The sequence below is a fragment of the Orbicella faveolata genome, unplaced genomic scaffold, assembly GCF_042242905.1.
Source record: "Orbicella faveolata isolate gen_17 unplaced genomic scaffold, um_ofav_v1 contig_36, whole genome shotgun sequence".
Classification (NCBI taxonomy): domain Eukaryota; kingdom Metazoa; phylum Cnidaria; class Anthozoa; order Scleractinia; family Merulinidae; genus Orbicella; species Orbicella faveolata.
Window position 1 is genome coordinate 1391907 of NW_028301565.1, and position 17578 is coordinate 1409484.

General features: G+C 39.1%; 1 protein-coding gene and 1 long non-coding RNA gene across 3 annotated transcripts; one reads left to right on the top strand and one right to left on the bottom strand.

The window, feature by feature from the left end:
- Positions 1 to 1399: 1399 nt before the first annotated feature.
- On the bottom strand, positions 1400 to 17528 carry LOC149101935 (fibulin-7-like). 2 transcript variants are annotated; one of them, XM_089274848.1, is made up of 6 exons: positions 17341 to 17528; positions 16990 to 17225; positions 12745 to 12927; positions 11774 to 11980; positions 10906 to 10940; positions 1400 to 9660 (listed from the first exon to the last, which is right to left on the bottom strand). In XM_089274848.1, exons 2-6 carry the CDS (start codon positions 17081 to 17083, stop codon positions 9652 to 9654), a joined length of 528 nt encoding a protein of 175 aa, XP_089130974.1. In that variant the 5' UTR covers positions 17084 to 17225; positions 17341 to 17528; the 3' UTR covers positions 1400 to 9651. The 2 variants fall into 2 exon arrangements, with proteins under 2 accessions (XP_089130974.1, XP_089130973.1); XM_089274847.1 differs by lacking the exon at positions 17341 to 17528 and having other exon boundaries at positions 16990 to 17307.
- LOC110053822 (uncharacterized) lies at positions 9630 to 10885 on the top strand. The gene is made up of 2 exons (XR_016202400.1): positions 9630 to 9696; positions 10367 to 10885. It is a non-coding gene; the product is annotated as an uncharacterized LOC110053822 (long non-coding RNA).
- Positions 17529 to 17578: the final 50 nt, after the last annotated feature.

A 17578-nucleotide genomic window follows, 5' to 3' on the forward strand; every position in this document is an offset into this window, starting at 1 on the left:
ATGCTTACTGCCTGTGTTATTGGCGATAAGACATTGACAAAGAAGCAGGATGGCCGGTGTGGTTCCACAGCCCCTACTCAGTCTCCAGCTACAGATCCTCCTACACCCTCTCCCACAGGTATTATTCCAGATTACTCTACTCTGCATTCCATCGAAAACATAGGCATCCAATTTACAAATAGTTGAAAACTCAATGTAAACACTCATGTTATCATATGATTTATGAAGAAATGTACCTTATTACATGAAATTTTCGCGACACGTTAATTTCGCGATTTTGAGGTTCGCATATTTCGCGACACCTTAATTTCGCGATTTTGCGAAAATTTTGCATTTTGACTCACTTTAATTTCGCGTTTTTGAGTGAGACACTCTATATTTCTTTGTCGATGTTTTTTAAGATGTCCCTGAATTTGATCAAACAACTTAATCAACAACCCAAATAAACGGAAACGAAACTGATTATGTAAACAGTAACAAGAAAGATGTTCTCACAGTGTCTACGAGGCAATTGAAAGGTTTAAGCAACTAGTGGAACAGCACTACAAGGAGCCAGTAAATGGACAGTTTGAGGATTGTACAAAAGAAGTGCTACCTGAAGTGGAGACGGAAAGCAGTAGTGATGAAGAGGACCAGAACATTACCACAGAATAGTTCAAAATGATTGTTTTAAACGTGTGTAATGGTAATAAAGTCGCTTTTTAATTATTGACGTAATGTGAGTCACTTAATTTTCGCATCATGTTAATTTCGCAACATTTAATTTTCGCGTCACTTAAATTTCGCGATTTTTTTTAAATCGCGAAATTCGCGAAATTAACGTGTCGCGAAAATTTCATGTAATAAGGCAGTCATTTTTTTTACGATAGCAAAGATAAACATTTACAGGCGAATTAGACTATTAGCAGTTCCTCTTTTGCTCGAAAATCAGTGGGGAAGAACGCAAAACAACATGAGCGTGCGAACGTGACATGCGAAGCCGCGAGACGTAAGATTTTTAAAAATACTACTCGGGTCATTTTCTCTCATTCTTTCATTATTTAATGGCTACTGTTGGACATCTATTACCATGGAATTCATATACTTGAGCCGAGTATTACGTCCACTGAACATATCGAGCCGAACCTACGCACGACCGCTCTCATGTGGCTTTGATCGCTCAGTTGGTAGAGCATTGCACCGGTAACGCAAAGGTCGTGGGTTCGAATGCCGTTCAGAGCCTGAAATTTTTTCAGGCCATTTTTCCAGTAGTGTTATGGCTGCATTTGCTTTTCCTGTCTGTTTCCGGCTTCTTTACTTCTTGACTATATACTGTATATTGCGGCAGAATCAAATTTGCTGTAAGTAACATTCTGTGCTATTAACCGTACCATTGAAACAACAAGATACAACAACCATATGGAGAATAATGCAGTGTGCCGCGGTAACCAGCACTGCCTTTAATTACAGACTCAAATACAGCACAGTAAAACCACTCATGTTTTGAAGGAGATTAATTCTGGGCATAAAAGTTTTGCATAAGGGATAGACAGATCAAGAGTGAGCAAAATCCACACAGTCAATGGGGTGTCTGCTATTTGATTTGGCAAAAAGTCATGGTTTGGTTTATATTGCTTTCATTCTCGTACTTTAGGTTGTGACAGCGCAAATCCCTTCGTAATCGTCAATAAATCCATGTCAGCTTCCAGTCAAAAAGAGCTATTCCCGGCTGATCATGGAGTTTTTGGCAGAGACAGCTTTTGGTGCTCAGAGGAGGAGAAGACAAGCTACATTGAGATTTGATTTCCTATGAAGTACAAGATTACTGGGGCAAGAATTCAACTCAAAAGGAAATACAAGATCAAGGACATTATCTTGAAAGTCCAACTATTTGATCAGTGGATAAATATGCATTACGTAAAAGTAAGTAGTTTAATGCTGATCCAATACGAATTAGGTTACTGTTTGAGCTTGATAGACAAGTAAATATTTGGCACAACAGTAGGATATTACTCATATTTTTCATTTCTCGTTCTCCGCAAGCGATAGTCAACTCGGCTACGCCTTAAGCTGTTGAAATCATCATCAGTTGATTCTACGTCTACTTATCCGTAATGAAACTAAAATTTGCCCTGGTCTTCTTGTCTTAAGTGTTTATCCCTCCCTTTGTTTACTTTGTTCGTTATCTCATATTCTGGTACCACATGATTCAAATATAGATTCTAACGTATAAGTCTGTTGACTATTTTGCGTGTTGTATATGCTACTATGGTTTAGATCAGGCAAGATTTCATCAGTTGACGGTATTTGGTTAAATATCCCACTAATGCGATCGCACTTCATATCGAGCAACTCCTTTGCTACTGCGAGAAAGCTAATTTATGCAGCCTGCTCAATTCAGGCAGGCAGATTTCTTATTGGTTGAAATTAACAATGCCAAGTCCACGAGTCCAGCCGTGAGTTCGGGGGAGGAGCGCGGGCTCTTATCCCGAACAGCGGCTGGTAATCGAGCCTAATGACACTCCTGCACACATTTTAACCCACTGTTGACTTAATTAGTTCAGTATAAGATGTCGGTGAGCTAATCGCTAAAAAAGACTTACATGTAAAACTCAAAAAGTGGGATAAATCGACGAATGACATTAAATTTGGTTGGTGAATAAACTGTTACGTGTTCACTCTTTGTGAATGGGACAATGGGACGGTGGACGATAACTATTATAATTGTTAATACCCAAGAAAATACGGAATGGGTGACCATGGTCCTTGTTTCTTGAGATACGGACTCACCAGTGGAAGCTGATTAACAATTGATACGCTTTTTTAAAAAAAAGGTACCGCTTTCTAGCTCCTTCCAAAATGTGTTGTAAAAGCTTTACAACTCTACTCTGCTAAATTATTTTCCTGGAAGCGTGTCATTTCAATTTTCTCCAGACGTCTTTATAATTTTAACTTCTCTGTGACTATTTTGGTATTGCGTAACACCAACCGCTCACCACTTTATGGTAAGTCGATGTATTTTGTACTAGAATGCAGAGGTAAAAAAAAAGCGACTTAAAAAGGCTTGAATTAAAATGAGAACAAATCGTATATCAAAAAGATGCCTCCAAATGCTCTAGATGGCGTTTGAGCGTGACTAGATTTTCAAACTTTCCAGCCAATAAGCACATGCCAAAATCCTCCTGTGCTCCCTTACTGCAAAATCTGTTCCTACGGTCTGGCTTACTGCCCAGGGAGGGGAATCCCAAATGAAAAGGACGCGGAGTCTCGTTGTGTCATTTAGGGGTTAAAAAAGTGGTCTTGGTACTTCTTAGGGTGTTCAGACTCGAAAGGTCCACACCAGGGGCCTTCGCGGTACCTTTTAGGGTATTGAGCCGAACAAAATATGACAGGAGATAATGTGTTGTTTAAGAATTGGTGCCTCTTAGAGGTGAAAAAGATTTCGAGCCAATTTAGAAAAATACAATTTATTAAAGCACCCTTAAATTTAGCTCGGTGGCAGGAATGGAAGTGAGAGGATCAGAACCATCTCTTTTCTTTTTTGACAATTAAGGTGGCTCTGAACTCGTCCTATTAGAAGTTTTTTTTTTTTTTTTAAAGCAAAAAATTGCTTTAACATGCATCATGCTTACTTCAATTTCGCGATAAAAAAATGGCCGTAACCTACATAGCTCATCTTTCAGTCATAGACACAGGTTATACAGTTGCTATGGTCAGCTTTTATATCGCAAGGAAGGCCAAAACTCGTTAACTAATGATTTGGCAAATTAAACCGAGTATTGGAAGTCAGCATTGCGTTGTTTATAAATTTGCATGTGATCTGTGTGATGCAGATTATGTTGGTTATACAGCCCGACACCTTCATCAACGCATTGCCGAACACAAGTATTCGGCAATCGGGAAACACCTTTCAGAAGTGCACGGTGACAAAAACCTTCTTAATGAGGGCCAATTTCGTGTTCTCAAAAAGTGCCACGGGAAATTTGACTGCCTCCTTTACGAAATGCTATTCATCAAAGAACTGAGGCCTAGCCTTAACACTCAGAGTGACTACTCCATCAGTGCTAAACTCTTTGTTTAGCTTGTAGCATATTTTTTTTGTTACCTTGAGCTGTTGTTTTTCTTGTATTTATAGAACATTCATACTGTTTTTTTTTCACTCGATAATGACGTCCGAGAACGTCGAAATTAACGTCGTGTATTTTTTAACCCTTTTTAAGAAATTTCTTAATGTTTTTAACAAAAGTTTTTCCCAATTTTTTTTTATAGCTAAACATTTGATAAAGAGTAGTAGTATTAATCCATCAAAGTACACATCATGGAAAGAGTTAGCTACCTTAACCTTACTATTGAGCTAATTCAACAGCAACAATGCATTCACAAGTTCCTGTTTTTTTACACATCAAAGGGAACTTTTAACGGCGGTTTAGAAACCTTTGCGATATCGCGGCGACAATACTCGCACAAATCGCCGCTGGTTTACACGTCTACTAGCCACTGTCCAGGAAAGATGAAAAAAACTAGCGCGCTAGTAGACCGGCCTAGAGAGATCGGCGGAAATAGAACCTAAAAACGAAAATAAGAGTGTTTTTTTAAAATTTTTTTTTTTCTTGGAGTACACTCTGAAAAGATACTTTGATAGCAAAACATAGTGGAGATTTGTCCTAAGAATCCTAATTGAGACCAGATTCCTTGATTTACATCCCTAAGCGAGATGAAGAGCACCCCCGACCTTTTCAAATGGGATTCCCCCTCCGTGATCGCAAGCTCGAGCACGTGTTTGCCATCTAACCCTCTACCTTCACTGAATTCCAGGTTAGGACTGGTAACTGTACAGTAATCCAAGATTATTCTTCATTCCACTATCTGCAGAAGCCAATGATACTAATTTCTCCAAATCTACGGCAGGGTTAAGATATATCCTTTTCAATACAATATTTACTGAAAAAGCAGGGGAAGGTTGAACTGACATTCCTGTGCGTGACAGGCACTCAAAACGCGATGAACGATTGTTCCAATTACGCAATCCCAGTTAGTTTGCTGTTTAGCTACCTAATCGTGTTCGTGGCGAGATGTCATCCTTCGACTGGCTGCAGTGGGTCTGGAGAGAAGCGTCTTTGCGATGGCGAATGTGGGTACAGCTGTGTGAAAAAAGCCGGGTACGCAGATCTTTGTATCTTTTCCAGCGCTACATATACTGTGATTCAGAAATTACGGCCATCATATACTCACCCAATAGTTTAAGTCGATGAAATATTTTGCTGTTTTATACGAATTGCCTTTTAAACACAAATACAACAGAACAAGGCACCCTAGTTACCTCTATATTAGTGACGGACCGCCAATAATTGCAAACTTCAAAGGTAAAATATAAATTCATGTTTTGCTACGCGTGCGTCCTTGGCGTCGCACTCGTCCTTATTTAAGTTCCCAAAATATTTAGCGAGCTCCGCGAGCAAAAAAGATGAATTTAATATCCTACGTTGTGATTCAATTAAAGTTAAAGGGAATACTAGGATAGTAAGATGATAAGCATTGATCAGACCGTTAGGAAAATTCGAAGTCCTTGTGCTCCCAGTTCTAATAGGAGGGTGTTATGCCATCGTGCTTTGGAATTGTGTACAGTCGGCAGAAACACTATCCTGAACCTCTTGGTTTGTAAGCATTTGCGGTGGTAATCCAGCATGCGGTAAACTTTCGATGGTAACGACTCCTCGAAAGTAGCGACCCGCCGAAAGTAATGTCAAAAACTTGTGGCCGCTAATAGATCCCGAAAGTAGCGAGTCCACCCCCACCACCCAATCTCAATGATAAGAATTCGTCAGAGGGTCTTTGCAGTGTGAGGGTGGAGGGCGAATTTCTAATCAGACACTGAATTGGTATCTTCAGGAGTATCTCCCAGTCTTTATTACAACATACAATTAATAAAGGATGACACATATGAAACTATTGTATTTAGAAATACATAATTAGGCAAATATAGAAATCAATGGAGATCGATCAGCAATAAGACTATCCTAATAGTACACTTGATCAGCCACTTGATTATACAATTGAGACAATTATGAAACACGAGACTGCCCTGGAAGTAAGGGGGGGGGGGCAAATTTCTTTTTTTAAACTCGTAAAATATACTGTAAAGCTATAAATGCTATATGTTGCTTATTTTGAAACGTGTTCGCCAATGCCTAAGCAATAGTCCGAGAAGTCGGCCATTGGGTATAGCTGCCTGGTTATGAAAACTATAATGACCATCAGCATTTCTTTATAAATCCTCAACAAGCTTCAACAATAACAAAATGAATTCTCGGCAAAAACTGTATTTGTAAGAGGAGAGGTACAAACGTGGAGCACGCTTTCCAGTTTTCTGAATTAAATTACGGTTTTGACGGTATTTGTTCCAGTTTTTGACGGTGACAGAAAACAAATATAAAACATTGCGCGAAATACAAATCGTGCCATTCCGTAATTGCGAATTATCCTGTGGACTGAAAGTCAGTCATCCCCCTCAGCCTGCTAATTAACCTGTTGCTTTTTAATTTTCGCTTACTCGCGTGAACTAGACATATATCATGCTCGTAACACGTAATGATATATATTTATATTTGTATTTGTTGTTGTGTGTAAAATTCGGTTTAAAAACGAGTAGCCATTCCCACACTATCAAAAGTTTTTATTTTTATTTTTTCCTCAGATCGTGTTGTGCATATTTGCTGTAATGTTAAAGCTTTCACCTCAAAGTACCGCGAGCGCAGGTAAGTCAGTTTTATTTTATTGTTTGTATGTGGTCCGATGCAGAAGGAGCAAGGTAACAAACAATTACATAGACAAACGAAATTTATGCAGCAAAGACTCACAAATAAGCTCTAGCTAGTTCGTTTTGTCTTAATAATTATTATGTTCTAGTTTTCTTCTCCTTTCTGGTTTGCTTGGTGAATGCAGGTGGATGGCTAATGAGGGAAGAAAAAACTGATCAAACGCAACGCAAAGTACACCTCATAGGTTTCATCTTGCAAAATTTAACCTTTCGCGAATAGCTTAAGTTGCGCTTTCTTCTGTGTTTTGATTGCGTTATTACAGAGTAATTTTCTCGAGTGTTGAAATACCAAAGCCAAAGAAATCGCGTCAACCAGTTCCAAAGGACTGTCACAGAGACAATTAACTGAATCAATCAAAACTCGAAGCAGACGCGGGTAGCAGGCATGAAACGCGGGAAAACATGTGCGAGCCATGAATGGCAAAGTGGCACAAGTTTGTTGTTATTGTTGTTGTTGTTGTTGTTTTTAAGTCAAACATGTGGCATAGTGATACTGAGCCACAGCAAATGCCAATTACTGTTGGCACTCAACTGAGAACCACCCTATCCGGGCTCATTACAGAAATAGAGAGACCATGCGCAATGCTATTTCGAGGGCTTATGTTGATGTTGATGACGAAGATCATAATCATCATCATTTTTGTTGTGGTCATCATCATCATCATCATCGTCATCATCATTATCGTCGTCGTCGTAATTATCCTGATAATCATCACGTTAGTTCAGGCCATTGTGAGCACATCCTTTACCAAATTATTTTGAAAATTTCTGATGAAAGCCGCCTTTTTTTTTCCTCGTTCAGTCACAAATCGCCATCTGGTCTCTAAAGCGCATGCGTTACCTGTGCGTGCGTACAGCACATAGAATTTACAAAAGTTGTCGTCGTGAAAAGTTAGCACGGATTCCATGATTTCTAGGGCGATGAAATCACATACAAACGAACACACCTTTCCTGGTAGACCAACACTAAAGGACGTTAAGCGTTTTCGGAACGGGTCGGTCTGCAAGCCTACCAGAGATCAATTTATGAACGAACATTTTGAGTGAATTTATCAAGGGTCATGTTATAGCAAAGGAGCTATCAACCGGAGCTATCGACTCTTCAACTTGATAAAAAGTATCTTCAGAAGCGTCGTCGTATTTTTAGACGTGATCGTGAACCAAGTAGTATCCAAGCACGAACTCAAGAACGTCAAATTAAAAATGCTCTGAGAAACTTCGAAAAATATAATAATATAAAGTTAAAATCTTGAACTAAACGATATTATCTCGTTATTTCCTTGTAACAGAGTTATGTGTCTTTACAAGAGTGAAATCCATGTAGCGCATTATTGGACATTTAGCTGACAGAAACTAATGTGTGCTGACCCCAGCAAAACAATTCTTGGCTTACACTGTCACGCAATTCTGACGCAATAAAAAAATTATTCGAAAACCATTTAGTGGATAAGTCAAGAAATTGTGATGTTATACGACATTAATAAAGATGACCCTACTCTAATTTTTAAGCCTGCGCGTTTTCCCAAACCTCAGATATTCGTCGAAATATTTTGCCCAAATTTACAGAGCCCAGTATGGAGCTGCCATGTTGGTGTACCTCCGCCGTACACCAACATTGCAGCCGGAAAATAGTGTTAACATTTGGAACTTACTTTGGCTATCTAGGCGACTGATTATCTGTACTGAACAAACGAGCATCTACATAATACCTTAACTTCCTAATACTTTAACTTCTGAATGGGCTATAAATCACGAGGTAAGTATATGTTTTTCGACAAACGCGTTCGTAGCTCTATGTCACGCACCGTCATAACTGATATTCAAATTATCTCGCTTGCTTGAGAAACGCAAAACAAAAACAATAACAACGACGAAGGCTAAGGAAAATAAACTGAAACGTTTATAGGCTGATATAAAGACCTTGACTCATTTCACGTCCTAAAGGCCTGCAAAGGAGTAATAAGCTATTAATCGATTTCAAGAAATGCTATCAAAGGCAGAATAGTTTGAGCACATCCATTCGATTGCTTTTCGTACGACTTCAAATGCAGAATATTTAGCTCAATTGCAATATAGCTAGTGCTTCTCAGTATAACGACTGCCTGGGTAGACGCAGCAAAGCGTCTAGAATTTTTTTTTTTTTCTTTTTTTTTTCTTTTTTGGTTAACTGCATTTTTTTTTTATCAGTGACAGAGACAACTTCCTGTGGACAGAGCTTAGCAAATTTTAGAGCTCGGATAGTTAACGGTCAAGTTTCCCAAAGAGGATGGTGGCCTTGGCAAATAGCCAATTTTTTTTTTCCTTAACTGGCTCATGAATCGTGAAGGAGGGTGAGGGATTGGAGGGAAAAAAATCACCCTAGCTGAATATATAATATATATATAATCTTTATTTACCTTCATTTTCTCTTGGCAATGTTTATAGCACAAGGGCTAGAGGGGCCGAGCAAACAACTGAAACAAATAATTCAAATTGAACATAAAATTTCAAGAATGCCAACTGGCCGGAGGCAAACCAGCTGGCTATTTGCAAGCGAGACCGAGGATATGAACTTGGGGCTACCGAGAAACAATTCCAGGTAATGGCCAGAGCGGGACTCGAACCAGGGACCGCTGGATTGCGAGTCCGACACGCTGACCACGCGGCCACGCTGCCTCCTAGGACTAGAACGGACTTTACAGACCTCTTATCTTTGTGAGATAGGCGAGAGGATGAAAATAATTATATATCTCAATATGAATCTTTTTACTTATGCACCTCTCCCTTTCCTTTTTTGTTTTCTTTCACCTTTTTTCAGTCCCTGACTTTCGTTGCGGTGGTGCCCTTATATCTCGTCGCTGGGTGCTGACAGCAGCTCACTGTTTCTATAAAAGAGAATCGTTTATGAGTAACACAGATCTGTAAGTGACGATTTGAATATTGCAAAAAAAAAGAAGGTTTTGTACAGAAGCGAGGAACCTTTGCCCTCCTATAACCTTTTCCGTTATTAATCACTACGAAATGAAGTTGCCGGCATATGACAATTAGAGATATAACGAGGGGTTAAATATTAGAGAAAATGGAACATTTCAGAATTTTAAATCGAAAGACCAAGATTTTAAGGCACTTTTGAAACTTGCAAAATTACAAGAATTTGTATGGGAAAACATTGGAGCGTGGCGGGAGGGTAAAGCGTCTACCCTTACAAATCCTTATAACTTTTTTAAAACATCCATAAGAATTCCTGTTTTCGAGGATATGAACCTGAAAATTTGCATTTCAGCTCATTTAAATGTTCTTTACACTTCTGATAACATTATGCATTACCAGTGACAAGCGGAGCACCATAACCATAGGAGTAGAACCTTCGGGCCGCCGGAGCCGTTATTATTTAAAAGCAACTGTAATAATTTCCCTATAAGTATAGCAGTATGGCTGTTAATTAAAATAATAGTAGTTCTAAATTGGCATTACAACGATCCAATACTGTAGAAATAACTGCAAACCACAAAGCGCACATGAGCTATGCATGGACACATATTGCTCATATTAACCTAGTAAACACACTTTTAATACTGTTATGTTTTTCAGTTACCAAATTAAAGCTGGAGATCACAACCTGTCTGTTAATGAAACTTCCCAACAGGATATTTCTCCGGAACAGATTTTTGTACACCCAAGATTTAAACAGAAGGGTTCGCCGATGGTGATATAGCTCTTGTCAAACTTAGCCAGGATGTGGAACTTGGTGACTTTGTTCGAACAGTATGTCTCCCAGAAAAGAGTGAAGGAGATCTGGCAATTCCTAACAAGAGAGGTACAGTGGCAGGATGGGGAGTGACAAGACCGTTAAAACGTGATGAGAGAGGGAGCCTTAATGACGTGTCCAAGGTTCTTCGTCATGCCACCTTCACAATAAGAAGCGACCAGCTTTGCATAAATAAATTGGTAATTCAATTCAACTCAACGACAGCATTTTGCGCTGAGGACGGAAAAAACGATAGCGACTCCTGTCACGGAGATAGTGGGGGAGCTTTTGTTCGAGAACTCAGGAATTCTAAATGGGTCGTGATTGGAGTTGTCAGCTGGGGAAATGGCTGCGCACAAAAAGATCAGTATGGATACTATACCAGAGTGCATCCGTTCCTTGACTGGATTAAGGAAACTATGGAAACAGAAGACAGTAGTGAGTACTATATTTTAGAAATTACTTTTTAAATAAGGTTTTATTTGAACACAAATTTCTGGTCCTGGAATCTCTACACTTTTGACCATGTTTTATTCATTTTTTTTTCTTTCTCAAACTTTCAAACTTTCAATTTTCCTATCCTTTGACTTCGATTTCCTGACTAATCTATTCCTCAATTTTGTGGACCTGGAGGCTCTATAAAAATATGACACCCACGCCATAATAATATGCTAAAAGCTGTAATTTAGGGAAGCGGTCAAAACTATGTTACATGCTAGGGACCCACTTTTCGGAGGGAAGGCTATATAAGAGGCCATGGGTCTCCTGAGGGAGGTGGGGGGCTACTTAAGAGGCCATGGGTCTCATGAGGGAGGTGGGGGGCTACTTAAGAGGCCATGGATCTCTTAAAAGAGGGTATACCAGTACGGGTCGCGCACAAGTCATACACCCTCAGACGAGCTCTCTCTCATAACAACACGGAACTGACATGCACGAGGGCCAACTGCCCTATCTCCAGCACCAAATTGTGCTTATTACGCAACGCTGTTTACCAAATCACGTGTAACAACTGCAACCAATACTACATCGGGAGCACTACACGCTTCATCCACGATCGTGTAAGAGAACACCTGAACAATGACAACTCCTCCTTTCAAAGTGCCAAATCAAAGTCCACAAAGGCATCGAAATCAAGACCATTGTACGGTTGCATTTCTCACAAAACTTAGCAAGTTCACGGAAAAAAAAAAAAAAAAAAAGCAAAAAGAAACGGTTTCTCATTTATCCTCCCTTTGCTCTTTGTCACTTACTTCGGAACAGAGCAGCAACCATTCGGTATTTACTAGACAAGCATAACTTTCCATCGCCATGGTAACCCAGCTTGCACTTGCAGTAGAACGACCCAATGGTGTTGAAGCACGTGGCCTTCGCGTGACATAGATGATTGTGCTCGACCTGCACGTCATTGGTGGTGTAAGGGTTTTCGTAATCTTCGTATTCAATGCATTCGTTGATATCTGTATGAAAAAGAGGGATTAACTCTATAACACCAGATTGGGAGCCAGAGCACAGCGTCACGTAATCAGCAGTACAGCTATGTCACGCAATGGAAATGTGCACGCCTCAGCAAAACCGTAAACTAATAGCCAAGCTAAACAAGAGTTGAAAATTCTCAGCTACTTTCATTGATTCACAATAGATCGGTTTGCGACCTTTATGAAAAGGTGAACCGCCATGGGAAGCTTATAAGCTTTACAGAACTGCCAAGGCGGTTTACCTTTGTGAAAGTTGACTTAGGGCACAGGTGTTTCACTTTCCCGTCTACTCACAGACTACAAAAGCGTTGCAGCATAATTGCTAGGATTAATTTTCAAATCTGATCAGCCAAATTATCTGTCTTTCAGGGGTTATTTCACATTGGATATACTGATGTTTTGGGACTATTTTCGTTTGTACCCTTTCCAAAATGGCGGACGTCAGAGAGAACGCAATTGAGAACCTTTTCATCGCAAAACAATCCAAGCATTTGTAGTTTGTTTTTGACGTTATATACTCTTCCTATTGTGCAAAAGCATAGTCCAGTCGAACTTACGTTTTTTTTCGTTGAAGGAACCAACCAAAACAAACCTCAATGTGGATCAAGGAAGAGTCCTTAGTTTGCAAACAAATATGAGCATTCGTAAGCAAATACTCTTTACTTGAAAGTCAAACGTTTGCGATAAGCGCCACGTGCACACCATTGGGACGTTTTGCTGTAGAGTAGTCTGCCAAACGTAATTACCTTCACAAGTTGGCAAGGTTCCACTCCATTTTTTATTCTGCTGACACTGTCGTAACCTGGTCCCTGCGGTGAGTCTAAATCCCGGATTGCAAAAATACTCAACCTTGGCTTTGTAGTCGAAGTCTTCTCCCACACAGAAGCCATTCTTTGGGACACCAGGATCGTCGCATGTTTTTAATAGAGCTATGAAAAAGAAATTGGAATATTAAAGACGATTAAAGACGACAACATAAAGGTTTCCCGCACTTCCTTTAATTATTATTCTGGTTTCATGTATTCTCTGCGGGTTCCTGTAATTAATTTTATGCTATTTACATGTATCAATCAAATTAATTTTAAGACGGTTTTGTAAATGGGTGACCTTGTTAGAATATTTAAGCCTTATAAACCGTATAATAATGATAATGATAATAATAATAATAATAATAATAATAATAATTTAAGTCAATCTAAGAAAGCGAGAATGAAACATTAGTGATGACGGCTCTCTTTTCGTGCGTGAGAAATTCTGGAAAAGTCGGATAAAAAAACATACAGACAAACAAACAAAAAAATGGAACTTGAGAAACCGAGGTTCGCGTATAATGTAAAGCTTGGCCAATAGTAATTTCACAAAGAGCTTGACCTTTTTGACTATCTAGAGTTACCAAGGTGATATGAGACACCTCTATCCTGAAGAACTGGACGGCACTCATCCAGTAATCAGCTGATTAGTCACTGGTTTTTGTCATTTGATCAAGCTAACACAGCAGGCGCTTCCGGAGCAGGGTTGTACAGAAATATCAGCAGGGTCAATAAAGAGATTCGCACGAGCGAAGGAGTATTCCTTTCTTCCTTCTGTCGCTTTCTATTCCCTTATAATCTACCCAAATTGTAAATTGTACAATCCAAAACTACTTTAGCCGAATTGGAAGAATTGGCAAAAACAGCTTGGCCATTCCTCCAAACTGTTTACGAACCGTTGAAGTTTTAACTGCAACAGGTATAACTTTGTGCCTTTAAAATGATTACACTCTTTTTTTTTTTTTTTTAAAAAGTGAACGTGTAATTTTGAAGCCGAGGCTGAACATCCTCATTCATATTTTTTTGCGATTTGAGCCCGAAAACGTTCTTAGATGCTTACAACGTTACATTTTACTAACAGTAATTTCATTCGTGAAGTTTTTAGTGGTTGCATTAAGTACAGACTAAGTTCGACAACAAACTGAGATGTTCTTTAGTGTATCATGCAATAAGAAAACCATATTTTTAATGTTGAAAAAAGCACTTGGATTATTTTCCTGTTCGACTACAGTTTTGGCCGGATTTATTTTACCTTTATTTATACTTCTCATTAAAAAAGAAGAAGAAGAAAAAACAAAACATAAAACAAAACAAACGCTATGAACAAAATAAGAACGCCTTAACGTTGTTATTAAAAAGATTCTTATTAAGTATAGTTCAAAAACAAAAACTCATTCTGCTGATTTTAATTCTTTCCACCTGTCTGTTGGTCAGCATTACTACAAAGTTTTACATTAACAATGTTTGATGCTTATCTCTAAGCCTATTTCTATGAGAGCGACAAGAATGATAAAACGAAAATGTTTTAGCTTGTCTCCATCTGACGCGAAATTCAAAACACTTGTACAGTGCCACTGTGTGAATCGGCTAAAAAATAAAATGCTCGAACCAACCTTAGAATCAAAATGGTTGACCTTACCATAAAAAGGAGTGTGCATCCCGTCCAGCCCTCGGCCACGTTGCGAAAAGGAAAATTCAGCTGATACCGGGTAACGTATTAGCCATAAGAAACGTAATATTTCCTCATTCTCTCTCATTCCTCATTGTGGCCCGCAGGACACATAAGGCCATAGCATTTCTCAAAAACGTGACTAGAGCGTGTGGCACCCAAGGAAAAGGATTATACCCACATCCAGAGGTACGCAAGAACAGTGTTTGTGTTCTTTATAGAGGACAACACTAACCTTGTGCGCCTTCTCCAGCTGTTTTGTAATCTCCCTAACATCCTGGGTAGCACATTAGGTACTTCCTTATTACCTTTTCGTGTAGCTTGAGACAAATATCATCATATACTACACGAATAATTGAAGCACTTGACACAACTAACCAGTGATCGAGATTTTGCAAAATTTCCAGGCATATTGTGTTTGCTATGTCTGTTATTTTTATTTTACAGGATAATAAACCTAATGAGATTTATGTCAGGCAAGCGAGGTTAAGAAAGGGAAGTTTTGTTGGCGCCAACTTTAGATTATCCTGCACGCTCTTCACCGTCCGTGGCCGCGCGCAGCATTCACTCGCACAGTCGCAAGGTAATTTCAATGATTGATGACTAGGCATTAAACGCTAATTTAATTTTGTTCTCTCAATCACTAGAAACGTCCAGCAACAAAGCGTTCTATTTATTCTACCACACAAGAGATAGATAGTTGCGAAATTTGCTGCATTTTGATAATATCAATATTTTGGCCGAAAATAGAAGAACTGAAATGAATTAAAGCTAACATGCGTCCCGGTCGTTTAGCTTTACAAAATGTACTGTGCAGATGGGTGCTAATTACACGGTGGGAGATATCTTTTGATAAAACAAACGGCGTTATACAAAAGGTTATCTTCATTTTGTGAACACCTCTTGATCTACAGCAGGATTTAACCACAGAACACTTTGCACTCGTTATACCGCCGAAATTAAAATGTAGGTTCAACCCTTAGGTTATTCCGGAACCGCACACTGAGGCAGACGGCAAAATAAATCAACAATTTTTAGTTTCCTGTTTACAACTGCGCAATGAAGAGAGGCCGTGCGAGGGACACAGCACGACATTTTAAATGAAAACCTGAACGGAACATCGCGGCTACTAAAAGACAATCCTTTGTGTGGTCTAAACACAACCAAATCGGTACAAACGTAAAACACTCGCTCTGATTTGTACTCTGGTTTAAAAATGTTTCAATGGACATTTTGCGTATTTTAGACTTCATTGTAATTAAATCCACGTGACCCTCAGTAGATGCGATCTACCAAGAAATCAGCTGAAATGTCTTCAAGTATTAAACTTCAAATGAAAACCACACGAAAAAACTTTAAGAGAAAATGAAAACCACACGTATAAATTTTCGGACGCACTAAACAAACGGCGTCACTCACGATAGAATAAGTCAAACAAGTTGTCTTTTTCCTCGTTGTCATCGATATGACATCGTGTTGCGCAAATTCTAAACAGCGCTTCTACTAGTTTACCTCTAGTAAATCGCCAGTAATATAACCTTCGACAATTTTTAAAAAGGCCTTTCTTTCTTGTTTTCTTTTTCCACAGAGCGGTTTGTACTTACGAAACACGATCGCTAAGACAGATTTATTTATTCTATGATTTGTTGAAAAATAAAAACTTGGGTAAACTGGAACGATTAAGACATGGCGGTTTGAACTCTTTCAACGGTCATTTAATGCCATACTTCTTTAATGCCCAATTATTATAAAACCTGGATTCTTGTGTGCTAATAATATCGCGAGGAATGACAGAATGTCTTCCCAGTTCTTTTGAAGAGTAGAAGATGTATATCTTGACCTTTTTATTCTTCTTATTTTGAACCCCAATGCCCGTTATACAGTGTCAAATAAGCCAGAATCTCAAAGTTGCTTGACTATATTAAACGGGATTAGGCGGCGCGTCCAGTCGATAGCTTCATATAACAATGTCTTTGATTTCTTAACCAACGTATCACGAAGAAAGCTTTTGATAATTAACAAACGCTATTGAAGTTAAGGTAAACAGCAAATACAGATTAAGATCGAATCTGCTGCTTTTCCTTTTGCCACAATCTTTGCAGGAGAACAACTGATTTTTACTGAAATTAACAAAATATAGAAACAAAAACCATCATTGCTCTTGGTACTACTCGTTTAAAAGTAAAGAATTCTGGCCGTCGACGCAACGTCAACCGTAAACACGTCAACTTTAAAATAAAGAAAAGCGCTTAGTGCCGAAGATTCGGAATTTTAGTAGCTAAACTATATTCTTATTCTACATCTAAACGGCAAGGAGAGGAAAATTCAGCTGCCCAATGCGATGAATGTACGTTGAAATTTCTGATCCAGATCAAAACGGGATCTCGACATGCACGCAGTTCTCCACAGCTTAGCTTCAGAACTTTGCTTGCACGTGATATCCAATTTAACAGACTCAGAAATGCACAAAAGCGTTCAAAGGATGCTAGAAATGGCAGAAAGCAAGAGATTACCTTTGACTGTCTTTCTTCCGAAGGAGCTCACTTCTGCTGCTCTCAACGCTAGCAATCCAAAGAAAAATACGAGAAAGTGGCTTGGTAGGGTCATCGCTGATTCCACAAAGCTAATCGTGCTTGCTCTGAGTGGAGTTTGACTTTTTCTCAACGCAAAACAAGATAATTTGTCTTGAGATATTTTCAAATGACGTCAGCTCAGCAGTCTTTTGCTGTGAAGGCGTTAGAGTGAAGCCCTGCAAGAAAAAAGAGAAATGCAAGCGGCATGAAGCAACGTAATCTTCATCAAGATTGTAACAAGAAACCCATTTTCTACAGGTATCTGTGGACGTGCTCGCATATGATATCAACACCTGGTGGGAGGTCCTTGCTCCAGAGGCGCGAGCTGCCGCGTGCTATCTGGCTAATAATGTTTATATTGCATAGCTCAAACTTGTAACTTTAATAAGTAACTTCTCCGTCGGCGTAGAAATGGAAACTTATGTGGCGCACATGTCATCCAAGATATTGGTTCGGTATTGAGTTGCGCTTTGCTATTCTTGGATGGCCTCATTGAGCTAGAGCACTTGAAACGGAAGCTGTGGTTACC